The sequence below is a fragment of the Pseudogymnoascus verrucosus genome, assembly GCF_001662655.1.
Source record: "Pseudogymnoascus verrucosus strain UAMH 10579 unplaced genomic scaffold scaffold_11, whole genome shotgun sequence".
In the NCBI taxonomy this organism is placed as follows: domain Eukaryota; kingdom Fungi; phylum Ascomycota; class Leotiomycetes; order Thelebolales; family Thelebolaceae; genus Pseudogymnoascus; species Pseudogymnoascus verrucosus.
Window position 1 is genome coordinate 399,772 of NW_017263662.1, and position 16,823 is coordinate 416,594.

Below are 16,823 nucleotides of genomic sequence, written 5' to 3' on the forward strand. Positions count from 1 at the left end.
CATATTTAATAAATTCACCACAACCTAGTAATATTAGCCATCTGTAAAACTTCGGCTCTCTATTAGCCGTTTGTTTAATAGTAGAAATTGTAACAGGAGTTACATTATCAATGGACGCCTCCTTCCACTTGTAAATAATTGTTGACTTCACAGAAGCTCAAGATCGCCAAACTAATAAATTGACAGCGCACGGACCACAAGGCTGAAATTCGCCAACCTCCTCCAGTCCAACCTGCCCCTTCCCTCTCAACGAAGCAAACAATACTCCACGAAACACTACTATCACCACCTTCATTTGCATAAAACTTACGCCAGTCATAACATATCGACAATAGCGATGACCATTCTGCCATGGTTTATCGACGCAAACTACTTCTGAAACCAGCAGCGCGTCTTTGATTCTGGCCCAAATGTCAGCCTCATCAGGCGCAAGCTTGACTACGCTCTCGAGACCCAGGATAGCCGTTGTCCTGGTCACTGTCCTGGCAAGTGTGTATGGTATTTACTACCTACACAGTAGCAGCGATGGCACCGAAACGACCGCAGAGCCTATTGCACCGTCTGGACCTGGACTTCACCGCACCAACGCAATTCGGCGTCGCCACCGACGACCAGCCCCCCGAACAGGCGATGGAGCTGAGGACAACCCAGACACATCTCACGATGAGTCCGAAGATACGGATGGTGAAAGCGGGCCAGTGGTTCTGAGACCCCTTACCGATGGCGAAACGGTAGTCGACGAGGCCGCATTTGACGAATTCGACGATCCCTCGTGGAACCGACAGCGTGCTGGACAGCATATGGTACAACTGCTATTTCGAATATCCGAAGATGCTACAAAACGAAACGCATACGTCCATCGTGGAACGCTATGTAATGCTTGCGGAGTTGTTCCAATCCGCGGTATTAGGTATCGCTGTGCAAACTGTGCGGACTACGACCTCTGCGAATCCTGTGAATCCCAAGGCCACCACTACAGGACGCACGTTTTCTACAAGATTCGAGTTCCTATATCCAACTATGCGCCGAGGCAATTGCAGTCGGCGTTCTATCCTGGCGACCCAGACACTGCCGTGAAGATGTTGACTCGCGAACTCACGACAAGGCTCACAAGAGAGACAGGCCTAGATCGGCCCGAAATCGAGGCGTACTGGGAGCAGTGGACATACATGGCAAACACAGAGTGGCGCGACGACCCAGACGCACTTTTCCTGGCCATGGACCGACGAACATTTGACCGCTGCCTTGTTCCGTCCGACGGAAATCGCTATGCGGCGCCGAATCTCATACACGACCGCATGTTCGCATTCTACGACCAAAACAACGACGACTTAATCAGTTTTCCGGAATACCTACAAGGGCTGGCGTTTAGGAAAAGCAAGAATAAGCTCAGAAGGGTATTTGATGGGTACGACATCAACGGAGACGGATTCGTTGATAGAAAAGATTTTCTACGGATGTTCCGGTCGTACTATGTTTTGTTCAAGAATATGCGGAAAGATATGCTGGATAGTATGGATGAGCATGCTGTTAATAGTGTTGAAGCACATCAACTCGTTCACAGCAGGCAACCCCTGAGTAGTGCTTTCGGCCGCGATGGTCGATTTGGACGTGCTTCGAATCCACGTACTCCTGGGGAAGGGAAACAACCCAATCCCGACGGCGACCTCGAAATCGTCGATGGTAAAGGGATTGTAAATCCAAGCGGCGATGACCACGGCGACAAAGCAGACGTATTTAGAGACCCCCTTGGTCGAGCCATGAACGATTTCCCCCCGGACGGGACTGGTAACTACTGGGGAGTCGTGTCATCTCCCCCAGCCACGCTGGAAACGTTGCAAAGTAGGGTATTGGAGAATATTTTGTCAACTCGGAGTCAGCAGGAAAATACTCCACCCCGGAACGAACGATCTGGAAATCAGGAGCTACCAGACGAAATTGATGTGAACTGGCCCCCAGAAATTGTTGAGCCTTGCGATGTATCCGAAGTCCTCGGTATGGATGTGCCGTTCGATCAGGTGCCTCTCAGCCAACGTGCTAAAATTATAGACGAGGCTTCAAGACGACTGCTTCGCAACGCCCATCTGGAGCAGGAGGCAATTACTAATAACCGCATGCATGAACGGTGGAGGAGGCGCCAGTTTTATACTGATGAAGAGGAAGGAGTAGAGGCACCTGCGGACTGGAAAGTCGAAGAAGATGTCCCTCTTGGCGAGACGAAATCGGAGGAAGCTCCTCAAATACCAGCCCCATCTCCTCGCTCAAGATCGTCTTCGAAGGTTAGATTTGCAGAAGACATGGATGACTACGAGACCAGATCGAATCCATCAACGTCATCGCGCAGTGTTCCAGAGCGTTGGGGTGGAATGGAGATACCCGAAGCAGAGAAGGACGCAGGAAAAGATGTCTTGTACCAAGTCGCCCAACAGGCGTTCAATGAGCTTCTTGATAATCTCTTCAAAAACGCGGAGGATGCTGCTATAGCTTCGCTTTCGTCTAAGAAGACCAGAGCCCTACACCGCCATTTATTTACAAATGTATACTTTGAATGGTGGGCTGAGCGGGTTGACATGAGCTACGCCGAGAAAGACAACAAAGAATCTGATGATGCGGATAAGAAGAGCCTCGAGGCTGAGCTTGCACGCCACATGCAAAGGGAAATCAGATCATGGAACGAAGAACCGAGTGCCACATTTATTGAGATAGAGGAGACGCGCCAGGTCCCTCTAGATGTACTCCTCGCTACATCGGGATATTCAGTCGAACAGGGCACCGAAGTCACCGAATCTAGTGCTATCCCCAATGAAGATATAGCAGTACATGACGCCTCGTCACCCGAAAGTCAGAGTTTGGATACACCAGTCGATGAGCACCACCGTGACCTACTGGAAGTCCTCCGCGGCCCCATCCCAGACCAAACAGAACCCCCGTTGCCCACCGACGAAGACGACTTCACAGATATGTTGCAATCATATCGTGATCCAACCCTACCCCAATTCCGGCCTTCAGCCGTATCGCCTCCCGCCTCCAACCCACCACCCCCAGAACCCCAAGACATACCACTGCCAACAACCGAAACCTCCGAACCACTTCGCCGTGAAGGCAGCGACCGCTCAAACCACGAACGCTCGCGCACCTCCAAACGAGGCAGCAAAGCTCATCGCAGCCGCGCTAAGAACTCTACTGAGTCCTCATCTCCCAAACTCGAGAAAACCCCACTCCGCGACCTACAAAAAGAGCTTCTCACCGAGATGAAAGCGGACGCTACTGTGCCGACCGAAGTCCACCGTAGCCTTGCGAAGTGGGACTGGATGGCACTATACAAGCTGCGCGAGATGGAGAGTACAGAGGCTAACGCGCGGACGCGTGGTGGATGGGGCCGGATCGGCTGGGTCGAGTTCGAGGATATCGTGCGCCTACGGGATGCGGCGTGGCGGACGGAGAAGCGGGAGTTGAAGGAGGCGGGGAAGGCAGAGGCGGGGAGGAGGATCATGAAGAGGGAGCAGGATGTGGAGAGGATGGTGGAGTATCTGGGGAGCTGGATCGAGATGTGTATCCCGGGATAATGGGAGTTGGGGTGGGTGCTGGCTGATGGCTATGTGGGTGATAAGGCGCTTACAATGTATATTATGGGTTCGCAGTAGCGTTAATATGGCTTCCGAATAAGGAAGGGACGACGGCTAGATGGCAAGAGCGAGCATAAGGAAGGCACAGGAGCTTCAGATAGAAGGTGCGAACCTGACATACAAATAAAATTATGGAAGGCACGTACGTATTTTAAAAGGAAGGTGCGATGGTCTACTGTGATAAACATGCAAATGGACCTTGAAAGTTCTAGAATTCAATTCCGGCATCTGTAGTAATCTTCGCGCTGCGCCCATGTTATAATCCTGGGCGTCGCCGAAACGGTTTGGTGTTCCTGAAGCACACATCGTTACCCCTGGCGCCTCGGCATTGTGGAACCCCGGTTTGGGACTTGGCAAAGCATCATTTCATAGCTCTTCAAACCACGCGTGTATCACATCACCACCCGTCTAATTTTCCCATTTGTCCCAATGGCAATGATCTCTGGGTAGAGTAGTTCCCGTCCCATTTGTCTTGGCTCTGTTGCAAAACTTGTCTCAGGAGTTGTCTTTGCACAGAAAAATGCCTACATAACCCGCACTCTCCCCTCGTCTGTTTCCTCTCCTCTCCTTCACGCCAATCCTCATCATCCAAACTATCTCCTAACTTATTCTTTTCTACCTTGCAAATTTTAATATCGTCGCCGGTCGACAGCCAGTCTTTCTAGAAACCATCAAAAAATTATTCTTATATACACCAATATCACCGCCATAATGCAGTTCAAGATTCTCGCCTTTGCCTCGTTCCTCGCTGTTGCCATTGCAGCACCCGCTGTTCAATCTAGCGGAGGTAAATATGCCTCTCCGCATATATGCTACTGAATACAGCTAACAACTATTTTGCAGAGGTCGTTGTCCGCGCACCGCTTCCTGCAGTCCTCAGCGAGACCGCAGCAATGAGCAACGCCAATGGAGAGGTCGTTCCTTTCTCATCGACTGAGGTTCACCAGCCACTCAAGGCTGCCGGGAAATAAATTGATGGAACGGTTATAATTTAAAGGGACACTGTACGAGTGCTGCCTTGTGTGTGAGGGTTCAGGTTTTAAATGGAAGAAGGGGCGTATCTAAGGATGGAAACGAGTCGTTGTGGGATAGGGACATCAGAAAGTGATGGGATTCGGTCGTCGAAATAATGTGCAGCTATAGATTCGATACTTCTATAATCGTACTGTATTCTGTCTATGTCGTCTTCTTGTGCCTCATCTTGACCTGTCATCATTTTTGGACCATGGTTGCGATTCTAATGCACAAGAGAGGGCTTCCTCATGATTACGGAAGTACCGAGCAGAAGGAAGGCACGAGGTTTCAACGGAAAGCGCGAAGCTGTAACATGAGGCACTAACATGCCATGGAAATTAGAAGAGGGAAGGCACGTCTTTTGAACGGGAAGGTGCAATGGGTCACTTCACTAAAGACATATAGCATATGACTTTGGATTGAGAATTTCATTGCTTGCATAATAATCTAATATTCTTCGCACTGCGCCTATCGTACAGTTATTAGAGACCCTATCTCCCCCCAAAAATAGCCCTCAAAAATACCACGGCGGCGTACTCGCTGATTGATCTCTGAAATGTTGTCCCCATCCATTCTGCCATTTCAGATCAGGAACGTCGTAACATCTTGCACAGCTCGATCAGACAGCGATTGAAAACCTTCGTGTCCGTCTATGTGTCAAGTCGAGAGACAGCCTCCGTGTGTCACTGTGTCGCTCTTGCAATCCGGCAACATTTGAAGTGGCTTGTAGCATCTCATGGCTGCAAGTCCCCATCTGATACTTTGCAAGCACATCTGAGAGCTGAGGCGGCGATATGGTAGACATAACTGAGCTAATTCCAGTGAGGTCGTCCCTCCCAGCTACAGCCAGATCTAGACGTGGACATAGCGCAACGGGCGCTTGGTCTTGAGCACCCTGGGTCTTAGTAATAGGGGATGGTTGCCCCGGAGCCTTTAGATCCCGACTGCCCCAACCGATATCACATACCGTGGCAAGCGTCCACAACCTAGTAATGCCATGGTAATAAACAAAGAGTATTCCGATCGGGATATACAGGACCGACCATGGCTGCTGCTTCCATACATGTCTTTCCACGAACAGCTCCGTCGGCTTGCTGCGCCAACTGGTGCGCGCCCACCGATGCATCTTTGGGCTGAGCTGGGACCACCGAGTAACGGAAATGCTTGTCCGCATGGGAGCTTCCTCATGGTTATAGAAAACCGTCTTCCATCCCTGGCTCTAACACCATCGGGCGACGAATTTGTCATCGTCGACGAGAAGAGGTCCGCAGGTTCCGAACAGCCAGGTTTCGTTGAGATATGCGTGGGCAAAATTTGAGTTCTTCACCATGTCTGTACGCATCAGAGCGGTTCGGCCAAAGATGGTGGAGACGCCTCCATCGATGTTGGATGTTGCCGTGAGGTCGAAGTTGGATCTCTCAAGGTACATTACCGCGATGTAGTTGAGGATGTCCGTGAAAGAGAATAGCGGCAGATTCTCCCGATGCACGCGCTTAACAGTTCCTACCAAGCCAACATGCGCATCGTTGAAAGGTAGGAGGGCATACCTCAAGAAATTATTTCCCCAGTACACCTGGTCATCAGCAGAGATAATAATCTTTGTCGTTGCGAAAGAGACAGCTTCCAAGAACTGTGCACGCTTGTTTGCCTCTTTGACTATGATGACTTTCAGATTCTTGGATATGTCGCCGCAGGCCCTTTCTGCAGATTCCTCTTTGACTCGACTGTGGCGATGAAGACCTGCGCTGGGTTGCATTCAAGGACCGACCAAACGCAGCGTGTGAAGGCATCCCCAAAATTGTCAATGCTGGGGATTATCACAGTGACATCTTCAGCATTATAGGCGGCATTTTTCGCTGAAGGAAGTTGCGGCCTATATGCTAAGTATGAAATGGAATGAACAACGACTTTGAGAAATTTGAAGACAGAAAGAATAATAAACCCCCTTTGCCATCGTGACAGATTGGACCAGCTGTTCCAACCACGTTGGATCTCGACGTTGAGAATGACTCCAAGGGTAAGGCAGAGAACGGACGCCACAGGGCGCCACCAGATGAATTGCAACGTCGCAAAGAATATGTTACAGAGCGTAATAGCGACAATGCGCCCAAATGTATCCAAAAAACCCACGACATTGCCATTGCTGTGGATTGATCCCACGAGAGATTTATGGACAGCAGTCCAGGGAGAAGACAGTGTGACCAAGGCTGCCAAAAGGCCAACTGATTGCCAGACACCCAGAGAGGGGAGAACGCACGAACACGCGTGCCAGAGACATGTATTGTCCGACGAAATGTCGAACCCAGCCGCAAACGATGCCAGCGAGATGATGCAAAATGCAATGACCGTGGCCAGAAATGGTTTCCAATGGACCATCATTCTCCAAGACTTTGCAGCGAAGGAGGAAAATCCAAGAAGCTGCGTGTGAACCAGGGAATCCAAAAAGCCGTGCGTGAAGCGCGAAACCAAGAAGCTGCGTGCAAACGAGGGTAATCCAACAAGAGGCGCTGGACACAATGTGATCCCAATAAGACAAGATTGTCCGAAGCTGTGAGGGGATTGGATAGCTGAAAGCAGCTGGTTTGATTGCTTTGATAGGAAAGCGAATAGTATTCTAACGCTCGTATATATAAGCATAAAAAGACCGGAGGAAACGAATCAACACCGAACAACAGTAACGAATGGGAATGAAAATGAATAATTATGAACAACAACGAATTAAAAAGAAAATGAATCAACCGAGTGAACAATGGCAGAATATGCTGAACCATTCCCGTCCGAATCGACTCCGTGACCGACAGCAGAATACGTCGAGAAACTGAACCATCCCCGACTTATGTGAGGTTCAGTGGCATGTATAAAATTGAGTATAGGTCCCGACCGAGAGGAAATGGTATATTGGATATATATATCATGGCGCGCATATATCCCCAGTAACAATAGACGAAAGAAAGGTGAAATAGATGGATTTACATCTGTATATAGGAGACATATATCCCCAGCAACAACAGACGAAAGAAAGGAGTAATAGATGGATTTTCATCTGTATATGAGACAACAAGGGTGAAAATATCCGTATGTAGAACTATAGGGGTCCACGTGATTGAGAATAGTGCTGACAACGGTGTTAGGGACATCAATAATCCGACTGAGGGCCTCAACCACAAAAACGAGGCTATGACATAGTGGACTTTTTAGCACAATATATAGTCGCCGGCGCCATACCAGAAGCAGTTTGAGAGACTGACGACGCAGCTTGCGCCATCACTTCTGACAGTTAGATCATGAGATATGAAAGGTCAAATAACAAACGGCAAATACATGTACCATCAAACTGAATTTGTGGTCTTCGGAGAGGCGGATGAGTCCAAACCAGCTCGGAATCGAAGCGTTCCGTATGATGCACCAGCTTACGCGCCTGCACACGGGACAAGAATGCCGTGTGCAGGCGCGTAAGCTGCCTGTCTGGCTGGTTTTCTTGCTGTTTGTATACATCGTTGAGTTGCTTGTCTCACACAGTGGGGTGGAGGTTGAGGACGGGCGCGTAGATTGTTGGTTTAGGGCCCCATTTGACCCTTCTTTCCCCAGCACAGCAGGCATGTTGTGTTGTGTTGTGTTGTAAAACAGAAACCCCTAGAAACCCACAAAACCCCCACTTTGCGACGTTTGATGGCCATTCAGGACAGCCGCAGCCGCTGTCGGCAAACAAAAATAGCGACAAACAAGCTCCTGTGATTCGCGACAAGGGTCTACGTAAGCGCAGCAGCCACAGCAACACAGCATGCAAGGCTGAGCCGACCGGCTCCGTGAAACTGACTCCCGACACAAGGCGTTGCTGCGCACTCCGTAATCACGAAGAGCTCCTTCATCTCCATAGATTCTTTTTTCGCCCCATTATCTTTTTATATTACTGTTTATTGCTCCTCCCGCCTTGAGATCTTGGCAAATTTGTTTTCTCCCAATCACTCTACGTGTGCGAACTCATTGACTGCTTGGCATTCATCCGAACATTGAAGTGTCGTCATTGCTTTTATTCCGGCAAACATCCCCAGCAAGTCGGACTTGACTTGGCAACCCCGGATCTACGCATCCCTTGTCCATTATATTATCACAATACCAAAAGATTGAACTCTGTGTGAGAATTGACAATGAAGACAGCACTTCTCTCTGGCCTCGCAGCCACGGGATACCTTATCTCGAGCGCAACAGCGGCGGTCCATGTATCCATCGTAAAAAACCACCGTGTCCAAGCAGATCAGCTCCAAGCCGCACAGCTCCGGAGGCGTGGGACAGTCACCGAGTCATTAGGGAATGCACAGCAGTTTGGTCTCTACTATGCAAACGTCACCGCCGGGACACCCGCACAAGATCTGTCGTTACAAATAGACACAGGGAGCAGCGATGTCTGGCTGCCCAGTTCAACTGCACGGCTGTGCAGGTCGAGGTCAGGATGCGAAGGAGGATCGTGTAAGTCGACCCTGATACAGAAACAAGCTTTGTATGCGGCAGTTGCTAATGGTTGTGGCAAACAGTTGATTCGACTGCATCGTCGACATTCCAGGTTGTTGGACAAGACGAGTTTAATATTTCGTATGTCGACGGGACTGGATCTGTAGGAAGCTACTTCACCGACACATTCGGCATTGGGGGGAAGACAATTCAAAACTTTGAGATGGGCCTTGGAGAGGACACCACAATTTCAATCGGGATCTTGTAAGTTTTGTACATCCACGGCGCTCGAACCGGAAGTATCTAACAGTCGTAGGGGAATCGGTTATGCGAATTCTGTCGCCAATGTCTTCACCGGCACTGGCACGTCATACGCCAACCTTCCACTAGCCTTGGTGAACGCAGGCCTCATTAACTCACCAGCATACAGTCTCTGGCTCGACGACATCGATTCTTCTACCGGCTCGATCCTCTTCGGTGGAATCGACACCGCAAAATACACCGGCCAGTTGCAGTCCATCAAGGTCTATCCCAGCTCCAAATCCGGAAACGTCACCTCCTTCACCGTCGCCTTCACCTCGCTACACGCAACCTCCTCGAGCGGCACTGATCTGCTTACCTCCAGTACCTACGCTCAACCCGCCATCCTCGACAGTGGGACAACCCTCACTCTCCTCCCAGACGACATCGCCGCCCTCGTCTTCGAAGAGCTCGGTGCCATCGATGACACGTCCCTTGGAGCCGTTGTCGTCCCCTGCTCTCTCGCCTCCAACTCCGGATCCCTCAAATTCGGCTTCGGCGGCGCCAGTGGCCCCACCATCAACGTCCCCGTCTCCGAGCTTGTCCTTCCCCTCACCCTCACCAACGGCGGGACCCCGAAATTTGAGAACGGCGCCGACGCCTGCCAGCTTGGCATCCAAGCCGCCGGCGACCTGCCAATCCTCTTCGGCGACACCTTCCTGCGCTCCGCGTACGTTGTGTACGACTTAGCGAACAACCAAGTCGGCCTCGCGCAGACAGACTTCAATGCCACTGGCAGCAATGTCGTTGAGTTTGCAAGCATGGGCGCAGCGATCCCGCAGGCGACCACGGCATCAGGGCAGGACCAGATCGGCGTGTCGCAGACGAATACGGGGATTCCAAGAGGAGGAGAGGCAACTCAGACGGCGGTGGGAAGTGGCGTCGTCCAGGGCAGTGCGACGCCTACCGGGGGACTCACTGCCGCGAGTGGGTTTGCTACTAATGCTGTGGAAAAGGAAAGTGCTGGTGGGCGGCTGGAGCCGTTGAGGTGGGGCATGTTTTCATTCCTGGGCGTGTGGATGGGCATCATGATGGTTGGCGGGGGTATGATCACCTTGGCGTGAGGAATGGACCCCGCTGTGGGTGGGGATGTGGATAACGACTTAAACTATACAATGATGGGGACGCATTTTTGGGATATGGGTGTGTTAGGTACGGAAAGCATTATGGCGTTCTGGGACTTCTGTCCATAGATGATAGGCACTGCTGCATTGGCGTTGAACAGAGATGGGGATGAGTGGGGGGTTCGGGGTGTAAATTGTGTGCGTTTAAGATATACATAAAATCCATCATGTCTTACTTCAAGCATCTCCAAGGCCTCAGGACAAACTTATGACAAGTACCAATAATAATAGTATAGCTATCCCTGCTTTAACCTAAGTAGTTGATCAAAATAACTTGGGCGGAAAATATCTAATATTATCACGTGACGCGGCCGCATGCCCCTGGCACTAACCGGCATCTCCCGCCTCTCCATCAAAAAAAGTTCAGGGCGTGGCCATCGTCGACGGGACTCGTATCGCTCTTTCCCCCCTTTCCAATCCCCTCCTTTCCCGCCACATATATTCGACGCGATGAGGGCAGCACGAGCAGCAGGGACAGCGGCGGCGGCTGGCGCAGCGGCGCGCCAGAGGATGGCACAGAGCGCGCCGACGGCGGGCAGGTTCCGGTGTCTGTTTGCGAGGGAGAGCGCGACGGTTAGGGTGGGTGGATTGAGGGCTGGAGCTGTGGAGATGCAGAGGAGGGCATTTTCGGGCTCGAGGGGATTGAGGAATGAGGAGGCTGCGTAAGTTTTTCTGGGGGTTGTTTCTCACTTCCAGTGCAGGGGAAACTTCAGGGGATGTCTAGGGAAGGGGGGGCGTCGCATTAGCTTTGGAGGGATGTCACGATTGAATGAGTCGCGCTGACCGCAATCTTTACTACAGAGCCAAGCCCGAAGTAGTTGTGCTGGGCCCCAGCCTCGAACAGATCCAGATCGACATGTCGCCCTCGGAGAAAGGACGACTCTCGAAACTCCGCAACATCGGTATCGCAGCACACATCGACTCCGGTAAGACGACTTGCACGGAGCGCGTGCTCTTCTACACCGGCCGCATCAATGCTATCCACGAAGTTCGCGGCAAGGATGCCGTCGGCGCGAAGATGGACAGCATGGACCTCGAGCGCGAGAAGGGAATTACCATCCAGTCCGCGGCGACGTTCTGTGACTGGAAGAAGAAGAATGTCGATGGCGTGGAGGAGATGTTCCATTTCAACTTGATTGATACACCCGGCCATATCGATTTCACGATTGAGGTAGAGAGAGCGCTGCGTGTGCTCGATGGTGCCGTGATGGTGCTGTGCGCAGTCAGTGGCGTGCAGAGCCAGACGATCACGGTGGATAGGCAGATGAAGAGGTACAATGTGCCGCGTATCTCGTTTGTGAACAAGATGGACAGAATGGGAGCGAATCCGTTCAAGGCCGTGGACCAGATCAACCACAAGCTGAAGCTGAACGCTGCGGCGATCCAGGTGCCCATTGGCGGGGAGGACAGCTTCAAGGGTGTTGTCGATCTGCTCCGCATGAAGGCTATCTACTTTGAGGGCGAGCAGGGTACTACGCTTAGAGAGACTGATGAGATCCCACCGGATGTGCTGCCGATTGCGCAGGAGCGCAAGAGAATGCTCATTGAGGCTGTGGCAGATGTGGACGATGAGATTGCGGAGCTCTTCTTGGATGAGAAGGAACCTACGACTGCTCAGCTCAAGGCGGCTATCCGTAGGACTACGATCGCGCTCAAGTTCACGCCTGTGATGATGGGTAGTGCGCTCGCAAACAAGGGCTTGCAGCCGGTTCTCGATGCTGTCTGTGACTACCTCCCAGACCCATCTGAGGTGCCTAACCTGGCTCTCGACCAGCGCAAGGCCGAGGCTCCAGTCGCGCTTGTTCCATACAATACCCTACCCTTCGTCGGGTTGGCGTTCAAGCTTGAAGAGTCCAATTTTGGCCAGCTCACGTATATCCGTGTCTACCAGGGTACTCTCAAGAAGGCCATGAACGTCTTCAATGCGCGCACCGACAAGAAGGTCAAGATCCCACGTATCGTGCGTATGCATTCCAACGAGATGGAAGAAGTTCCCGAAGTCGGCGCTGGCGAGATCTGCGCCGTGTTCGGCGTCGACTGCGCGTCCGGCGACACCTTCACCGACGGAACCCTCCCCTACTCGATGTCGTCTATGTTCGTGCCCGAGCCTGTCATCTCGCTCTCCATCACCCCCAAGAACAAGACGGACACCAACAACTTCTCCAAGGCCATGAACCGCTTCCAGCGCGAGGACCCCACCTTCCGCGTTCACGTCGACAGTGATTCCCACGAGAACATCATCTCCGGTATGGGCGAGCTGCATCTCGAGGTCTACGTTGAGCGCATGCGCCGCGAGTACCGCGTCGACTGCGTAACAGGCCAGCCTCGCGTCGCTTACCGCGAGACCGTCACCAAGCACGTCGAGTTTGACCACACCCACAAGAAGCAGACTGGTGGTGCCGGAGATTACGCTCGTGTCGTCGGTTACATCGAGCCAACCGGCAGCCTGACCTCGAACAAGTTCGAGCAGCAGGTCACTGGTGGTTCTATTGACGAGAAGTTCCTGTTCGCTTGCGACAAGGGTTTCCAGGCCGCGTGCGAGAAGGGACCTATGCTTCAGCAAAAGGTCTTGGGTACCAGTATGGTCATCAACGACGGTGCAACGCACATGACTGATTCCAGTGAAATGGCGTTCAAGGTCGCGACACAGCAAGCCTTCCGCAAGGCCTTCCTCCAGGCCGGCCCCGTCGTGCTCGAGCCGCTCATGAAGACCACCATCACCTCGCCGAACGAGTTCCAGGGTAACATCGTCGGGCTGCTGAATAAGCGCAATGCTGTTATTCTCGATACCGAGATTGGGCCGGAGGACTTCACGCTCACGGCTGACTGCAGTTTGAATGCTATGTTTGGCTTTTCGAGCCAGCTGCGCGCGGCTACGCAGGGTAAGGGGGAGTTCGGGATGGAGTTCTCGCATTATGCGCCTGCGCCGATGCAGATCCAGTAAGTTTGCCCTCCGTGTGGTATTTTGATGTGGATGTGTGCTGATTACTTTTCTAGGAAGGAGCTCATCGCCAAGCACGAGAAGATGCTGGCGGAGAAGCGCAAGTAGATTTGATGTTCCGCCATGGTGGAATTTCTTTGTATTGAGAGCGACGCGCCGTCGTTTATCTCGAGTATGTCGTTCCTGGGACGACACTTGTATTTTGATGTACAGCATATCATCACATCACCACTGTACCCCTGGCGGCGCATGATAAAAGGGCAGGGCGGTATAGATTTTGTATATAGCACCGCATTGAATGGGTCGCGTGTTGCTGGTAATTAGGTCTAGATTGTAAGATTATGTATGAGATTGAAGCTATAGTCTGTGTTTAGACCTGAAGTGGAGAAAGTGAGTGAAATGGCGTGCGGTGTGAGGTGTTGATGTGTTTCCTTCTACATATATTGAGATGGGACATCGCGGAATTGCAAAGCCGTCACAATTTCAAGTATCATAAATAGTAAGGTATGCCAAGTGTAAATTTCAATAACCAGAGCTACAAGTAATAGAAAACCGATGAGAAGAGCCTGAGAGATATATCAAACGTATCTTCAACAACTGAGAGAGATGTAATAAGCAGTAAACGACGACTGACAAGAACCTAAGAGATATACCAAACGTATCTTCAACAACTAAGAAAGATGAAATAAGCAGTAAATGACGCCTGACAAGAACCTATGAGATACATCAAACGCAAGTTCGTCGTCAACTAAGAACACTTCGAAACTAAATCTCTAGCTTGAAACCAACACAGAACGAATGTGGGTTTAATTCCCGGAAGAGTGACTCCAGATACAGAAGAACACTCGTAAAGGAAAATCAGAGGTCGTGAGCAAGGCTCGAAGCAATAAAGACCAATGGGGACACAAGTGAATGTTCCCGGAGTGTAGTTGTGGTATTCGGAAGAGTAGCTCCAGATGCAGGAGACCAGCTCAGAATATCAAAACACTCCTTGGCGATGGAGAGGGCGAAATAGAGTCTGTGGCGAGGACAGAAGGTAGGCGGTCGGAAGGAAGTGAGGGAGGAATGTGGCTACAGTACTCTATAGAGTGACTCCAGATGCAGGAGAACACATAGAGTACAGAATCACAGTCCAGGTGGATGGTGGGGGTAAATTGGGGCTGTAGAATAATACAGTGGCCAGTCGCGATGATGCATCCTAGAGAAGAGAAAATCTACTTCCCCAGTGCATCCAGGCGTGGCATTTGCATCTCCGCATAACGTATAATTGATACTATTATCTAATAGCATCTGCGGCGAATACTCAGACTGCGTAGGTATCTGAATAAATGGCTGTTGGTAGAATGGGGTGCCTTGAGTAGAGAAATGACTTTCGGGAATGAAGATTATCGGAGAAGCGCCCATCGTTTGCCCCCTTGTGGAAAAGGGGGCATGGTTATCTAGTGGCAAAGAGTCGTACCCTACCTGAAGGGTTTGAAAATTCCTAGGGTACTGGTTGTGATAACTTGCATTGGGGTATATATAGCCCTGATTGCTATCGCGGTACCAGATTGCCGCGGCGTTGAACGGCGGGTGATAGTTACCATCTAGCCCGAGTGGATTCAAGCCTGCACCATATATGTCACAGCTTGGTGTGGTGGCTAAGTCATGGGCGGGGTTTTGATAATCAGAAAAGGCAATCGGTGCTTCGCCGTAGGCTTCTCTGGCAGGTGACATGGTCTGTTGTTGTATGAGGGCCCAGTCTGTCGGTGGCCCAAACCGATGAAATCCATTATAATCGCCTGGCTGGCTCGGTTCAGCTGACAACTCCCACATCGACATTTCAAAATATATCGTGAAGTTATGCACCAGTTTCGCTATTTCTTCGTGTGCAGTTTTGAATCCTTTATAGAAGTCGTCTTGTTGTCGGCAAGCTGTCTTCCAACGGTTGCTGAGTTCTTCCCAGACATGGCCAACCCAACACCAGACATGCTCAAAAAGTTGACGGCTCCCCTATCAAAATATGAGTTATAGATTACTACAAGAGATAATTATATGCCTACTTACAAACAAGTTGGCAGATTGGCCATGTTTGGCACACTTCATAGATCGTTTTAGCTTGCTCATGGCGTAGTACCATATAATCAGCTGTGAGCTTGATTCTTCGTCGATTATCAGTGAGCCGGACCGCACTTTGAGTAGAGACATTTGCAGCTGCTTATCGATTTGCTGAACTACAATCCAGATAAAATCCGACTGGAGGTCGCTACACGGAAACTGTGCATATTGAGCCATTATGAGAAGCTTGCAAAGACCGAATCCGCGGCAAGCATACGCTATCAATCCGCAGTCCTGTTGCGTTTGTCCAACAATCTTGGGAACAAAGTGTCTGTCGACAATTTCGAAGAGTTTTTGCACAACTGGGTTGTTCTGCTCATCGAAGAGGCCATTGACGGGAATATCGCAGGTTACTGGTTGTGGACTGTCGCCATTGCTTCCTGGTATGGTCGCCTTGAATCTGACTGTGCCGTAGATCCGGTTCACTCGTAGAGGTAATCCTTGCTGGGAAGCAGGGCCAAAGATGATCGATTTGCATTCTATTACTAGGCGTTAGTTCGAAACGTATTTCAGTGTATAAATAAAAGTAAGGCTAACATACCTCCGCTAGATAGCATAGGCGCAAGCTTCAGTATTGATTTTTGATCCTTCGAAGCTCCACGGCTGCATTCAGAGCAGCAGTTACCTTCTCCCATATCTGTGTACTTTTCAACGCAGTTAGCTCTATATGTAGTGTATAGTAATAAATGTGGCATACCTGTCCTCGCGCGTAACGCCTCTTTACGCATGGCACTACTTGCACCTTTGGCCGTCTTGGAATATTGTCTGCTATCATCGTAGAGTTGTATGAACACCGTAGGATGGTGCATGAATTTGAAAAGAGTGCGAAGCGGATCATTTAGTGGTATGAAATATGGGCGTACATACAAATACACTAGTTCTTATATTAAGACAAAATACATATGGAGCCTCGTTCGCAATGGAGTGGTCTAATATCATAGATAGCCTAGCCGGTGACAGGTAGGGACGATGGCTATGGGAAAGGAATGCAGCGCCATTGTAGTACCTTGCGCATATGCCGCCAAGCACTAGATATTGAAGTAAGACACTGATATGAAGAGAGTAATAGGCAGGATGCTGAAATATGTGACCGAGTCTCTCAAATATATGACCGACAGTCGTAGCCGAGTCCATAGAGCCCATTGTAGTAGTCTAGCCTTGCCACGCGTACATCACCGACACGGTAAAATATATGAGGCGAAGTCACAAACGACTAATCATAGTGATCCCTATCTGCAGTCAGCATCCACTAATGCAGCGCCTGCAGATAGG

The 16,823-nt window shown here is 50.6% G+C and overlaps 7 protein-coding genes across 7 annotated transcripts; 5 read left to right on the top strand and 2 right to left on the bottom strand.

Annotated features, from left to right (window-relative positions):
* The first annotated feature begins 256 nt into the window (after positions 1 to 256).
* Positions 257 to 3,766, top strand: VE01_03604 (uncharacterized protein). The gene has a single exon (XM_018273089.2). It carries the CDS (start codon positions 411 to 413, stop codon positions 3,564 to 3,566), a length of 3,156 nt encoding a protein of 1,051 aa, XP_018132355.1. The 5' UTR covers positions 257 to 410; the 3' UTR covers positions 3,567 to 3,766.
* Positions 3,767 to 4,195: 429 nt separating this feature from the next.
* Positions 4,196 to 4,803, top strand: VE01_03605 (uncharacterized protein). The gene is made up of 2 exons (XM_018273090.2): positions 4,196 to 4,413; positions 4,470 to 4,803. Exons 1-2 carry the CDS (start codon positions 4,338 to 4,340, stop codon positions 4,595 to 4,597), a joined length of 204 nt encoding a protein of 67 aa, XP_018132356.1. The 5' UTR covers positions 4,196 to 4,337; the 3' UTR covers positions 4,598 to 4,803.
* Positions 4,804 to 5,859: 1,056 nt separating this feature from the next.
* Positions 5,860 to 6,396, bottom strand: VE01_03606 (uncharacterized protein; the record flags this gene model as incomplete). The annotated part of the gene is made up of 1 exon (XM_018273091.1): positions 5,860 to 6,396. One exon carries the CDS (start codon positions 6,394 to 6,396, stop codon positions 5,860 to 5,862), a length of 537 nt encoding a protein of 178 aa, XP_018132353.1.
* Positions 6,397 to 6,741: 345 nt separating this feature from the next.
* Positions 6,742 to 7,068, top strand: VE01_03607 (uncharacterized protein; the record flags this gene model as incomplete). Its single annotated transcript, XM_018273092.1, has 1 exon — positions 6,742 to 7,068. The coding sequence occupies one exon, from the start codon at positions 6,742 to 6,744 to the stop codon at positions 7,066 to 7,068; it is 327 nt and encodes a 108-aa protein (XP_018132354.1).
* A 1,430-nt stretch (positions 7,069 to 8,498) lies between these two features.
* On the top strand, positions 8,499 to 10,730 carry VE01_03608 (uncharacterized protein). Its single transcript, XM_018273093.2, has 3 exons — positions 8,499 to 9,107; positions 9,173 to 9,353; positions 9,406 to 10,730. Exons 1-3 carry the CDS (start codon positions 8,789 to 8,791, stop codon positions 10,451 to 10,453), a joined length of 1,548 nt encoding a protein of 515 aa, XP_018132361.1. The 5' UTR covers positions 8,499 to 8,788; the 3' UTR covers positions 10,454 to 10,730.
* Positions 10,731 to 10,827: 97 nt separating this feature from the next.
* MEF1 (Mitochondrial elongation factor) lies at positions 10,828 to 13,813 on the top strand. Its single transcript, XM_018273094.2, has 3 exons — positions 10,828 to 11,175; positions 11,315 to 13,453; positions 13,511 to 13,813. The coding sequence occupies exons 1-3, from the start codon at positions 10,829 to 10,831 to the stop codon at positions 13,560 to 13,562; spliced, it is 2,538 nt and encodes an 845-aa protein (XP_018132362.2). The 5' UTR covers position 10,828; the 3' UTR covers positions 13,563 to 13,813.
* Positions 13,814 to 13,817: 4 nt separating this feature from the next.
* VE01_03610 (uncharacterized protein) lies at positions 13,818 to 16,643 on the bottom strand. Its single transcript, XM_059463545.1, has 4 exons — positions 16,249 to 16,643; positions 16,093 to 16,195; positions 15,501 to 16,030; positions 13,818 to 15,446 (listed from the first exon to the last, which is right to left on the bottom strand). Exons 1-4 carry the CDS (start codon positions 16,387 to 16,389, stop codon positions 14,580 to 14,582), a joined length of 1,641 nt encoding a protein of 546 aa, XP_059319863.1. The 5' UTR covers positions 16,390 to 16,643; the 3' UTR covers positions 13,818 to 14,579.
* Positions 16,644 to 16,823: the final 180 nt, after the last annotated feature.

What these genes read in the sequence shown, in the direction of transcription:
- VE01_03610 (XM_059463545.1), bottom strand. Translation starts at nt 16,389, where the DNA reads ATGATCCGCTTCGCACTCTTTTCAAATTCATGCACCATCCTACGGTGT. An exon ending in GGCGTTACGCGCGAGGACAG is followed by an intron (nt 16,196 to 16,248) that starts GTATGCCACATT and finishes TGCGTTGAAAAG; the next exon opens with TACACAGATATGGGAGAAGG. An exon ending in GCCAATCTGCCAACTTGTTT is followed by an intron (nt 15,447 to 15,500) that starts GTAAGTAGGCAT and finishes ATATTTTGATAG; the next exon opens with GGGAGCCGTCAACTTTTTGA.
- VE01_03605 (XM_018273090.2), top strand. Translation starts at nt 4,338, where the DNA reads ATGCAGTTCAAGATTCTCGCCTTTGCCTCGTTCCTCGCTGTTGCCATT. An exon ending in CGCTGTTCAATCTAGCGGAG is followed by an intron (nt 4,414 to 4,469) that starts GTAAATATGCCT and finishes ACTATTTTGCAG; the next exon opens with AGGTCGTTGTCCGCGCACCG.
- MEF1 (XM_018273094.2), top strand. Translation starts at nt 10,829, where the DNA reads ATGCCCCTGGCACTAACCGGCATCTCCCGCCTCTCCATCAAAAAAAGT. An exon ending in TTGAGGAATGAGGAGGCTGC is followed by an intron (nt 11,176 to 11,314) that starts GTAAGTTTTTCT and finishes TCTTTACTACAG; the next exon opens with AGCCAAGCCCGAAGTAGTTG. An exon ending in CCTGCGCCGATGCAGATCCA is followed by an intron (nt 13,454 to 13,510) that starts GTAAGTTTGCCC and finishes TTACTTTTCTAG; the next exon opens with GAAGGAGCTCATCGCCAAGC.
- VE01_03608 (XM_018273093.2), top strand. Translation starts at nt 8,789, where the DNA reads ATGAAGACAGCACTTCTCTCTGGCCTCGCAGCCACGGGATACCTTATC. An exon ending in AGGATGCGAAGGAGGATCGT is followed by an intron (nt 9,108 to 9,172) that starts GTAAGTCGACCC and finishes TGTGGCAAACAG; the next exon opens with TTGATTCGACTGCATCGTCG. An exon ending in ACAATTTCAATCGGGATCTT is followed by an intron (nt 9,354 to 9,405) that starts GTAAGTTTTGTA and finishes TAACAGTCGTAG; the next exon opens with GGGAATCGGTTATGCGAATT.
- VE01_03604 (XM_018273089.2), top strand. Translation starts at nt 411, where the DNA reads ATGTCAGCCTCATCAGGCGCAAGCTTGACTACGCTCTCGAGACCCAGG.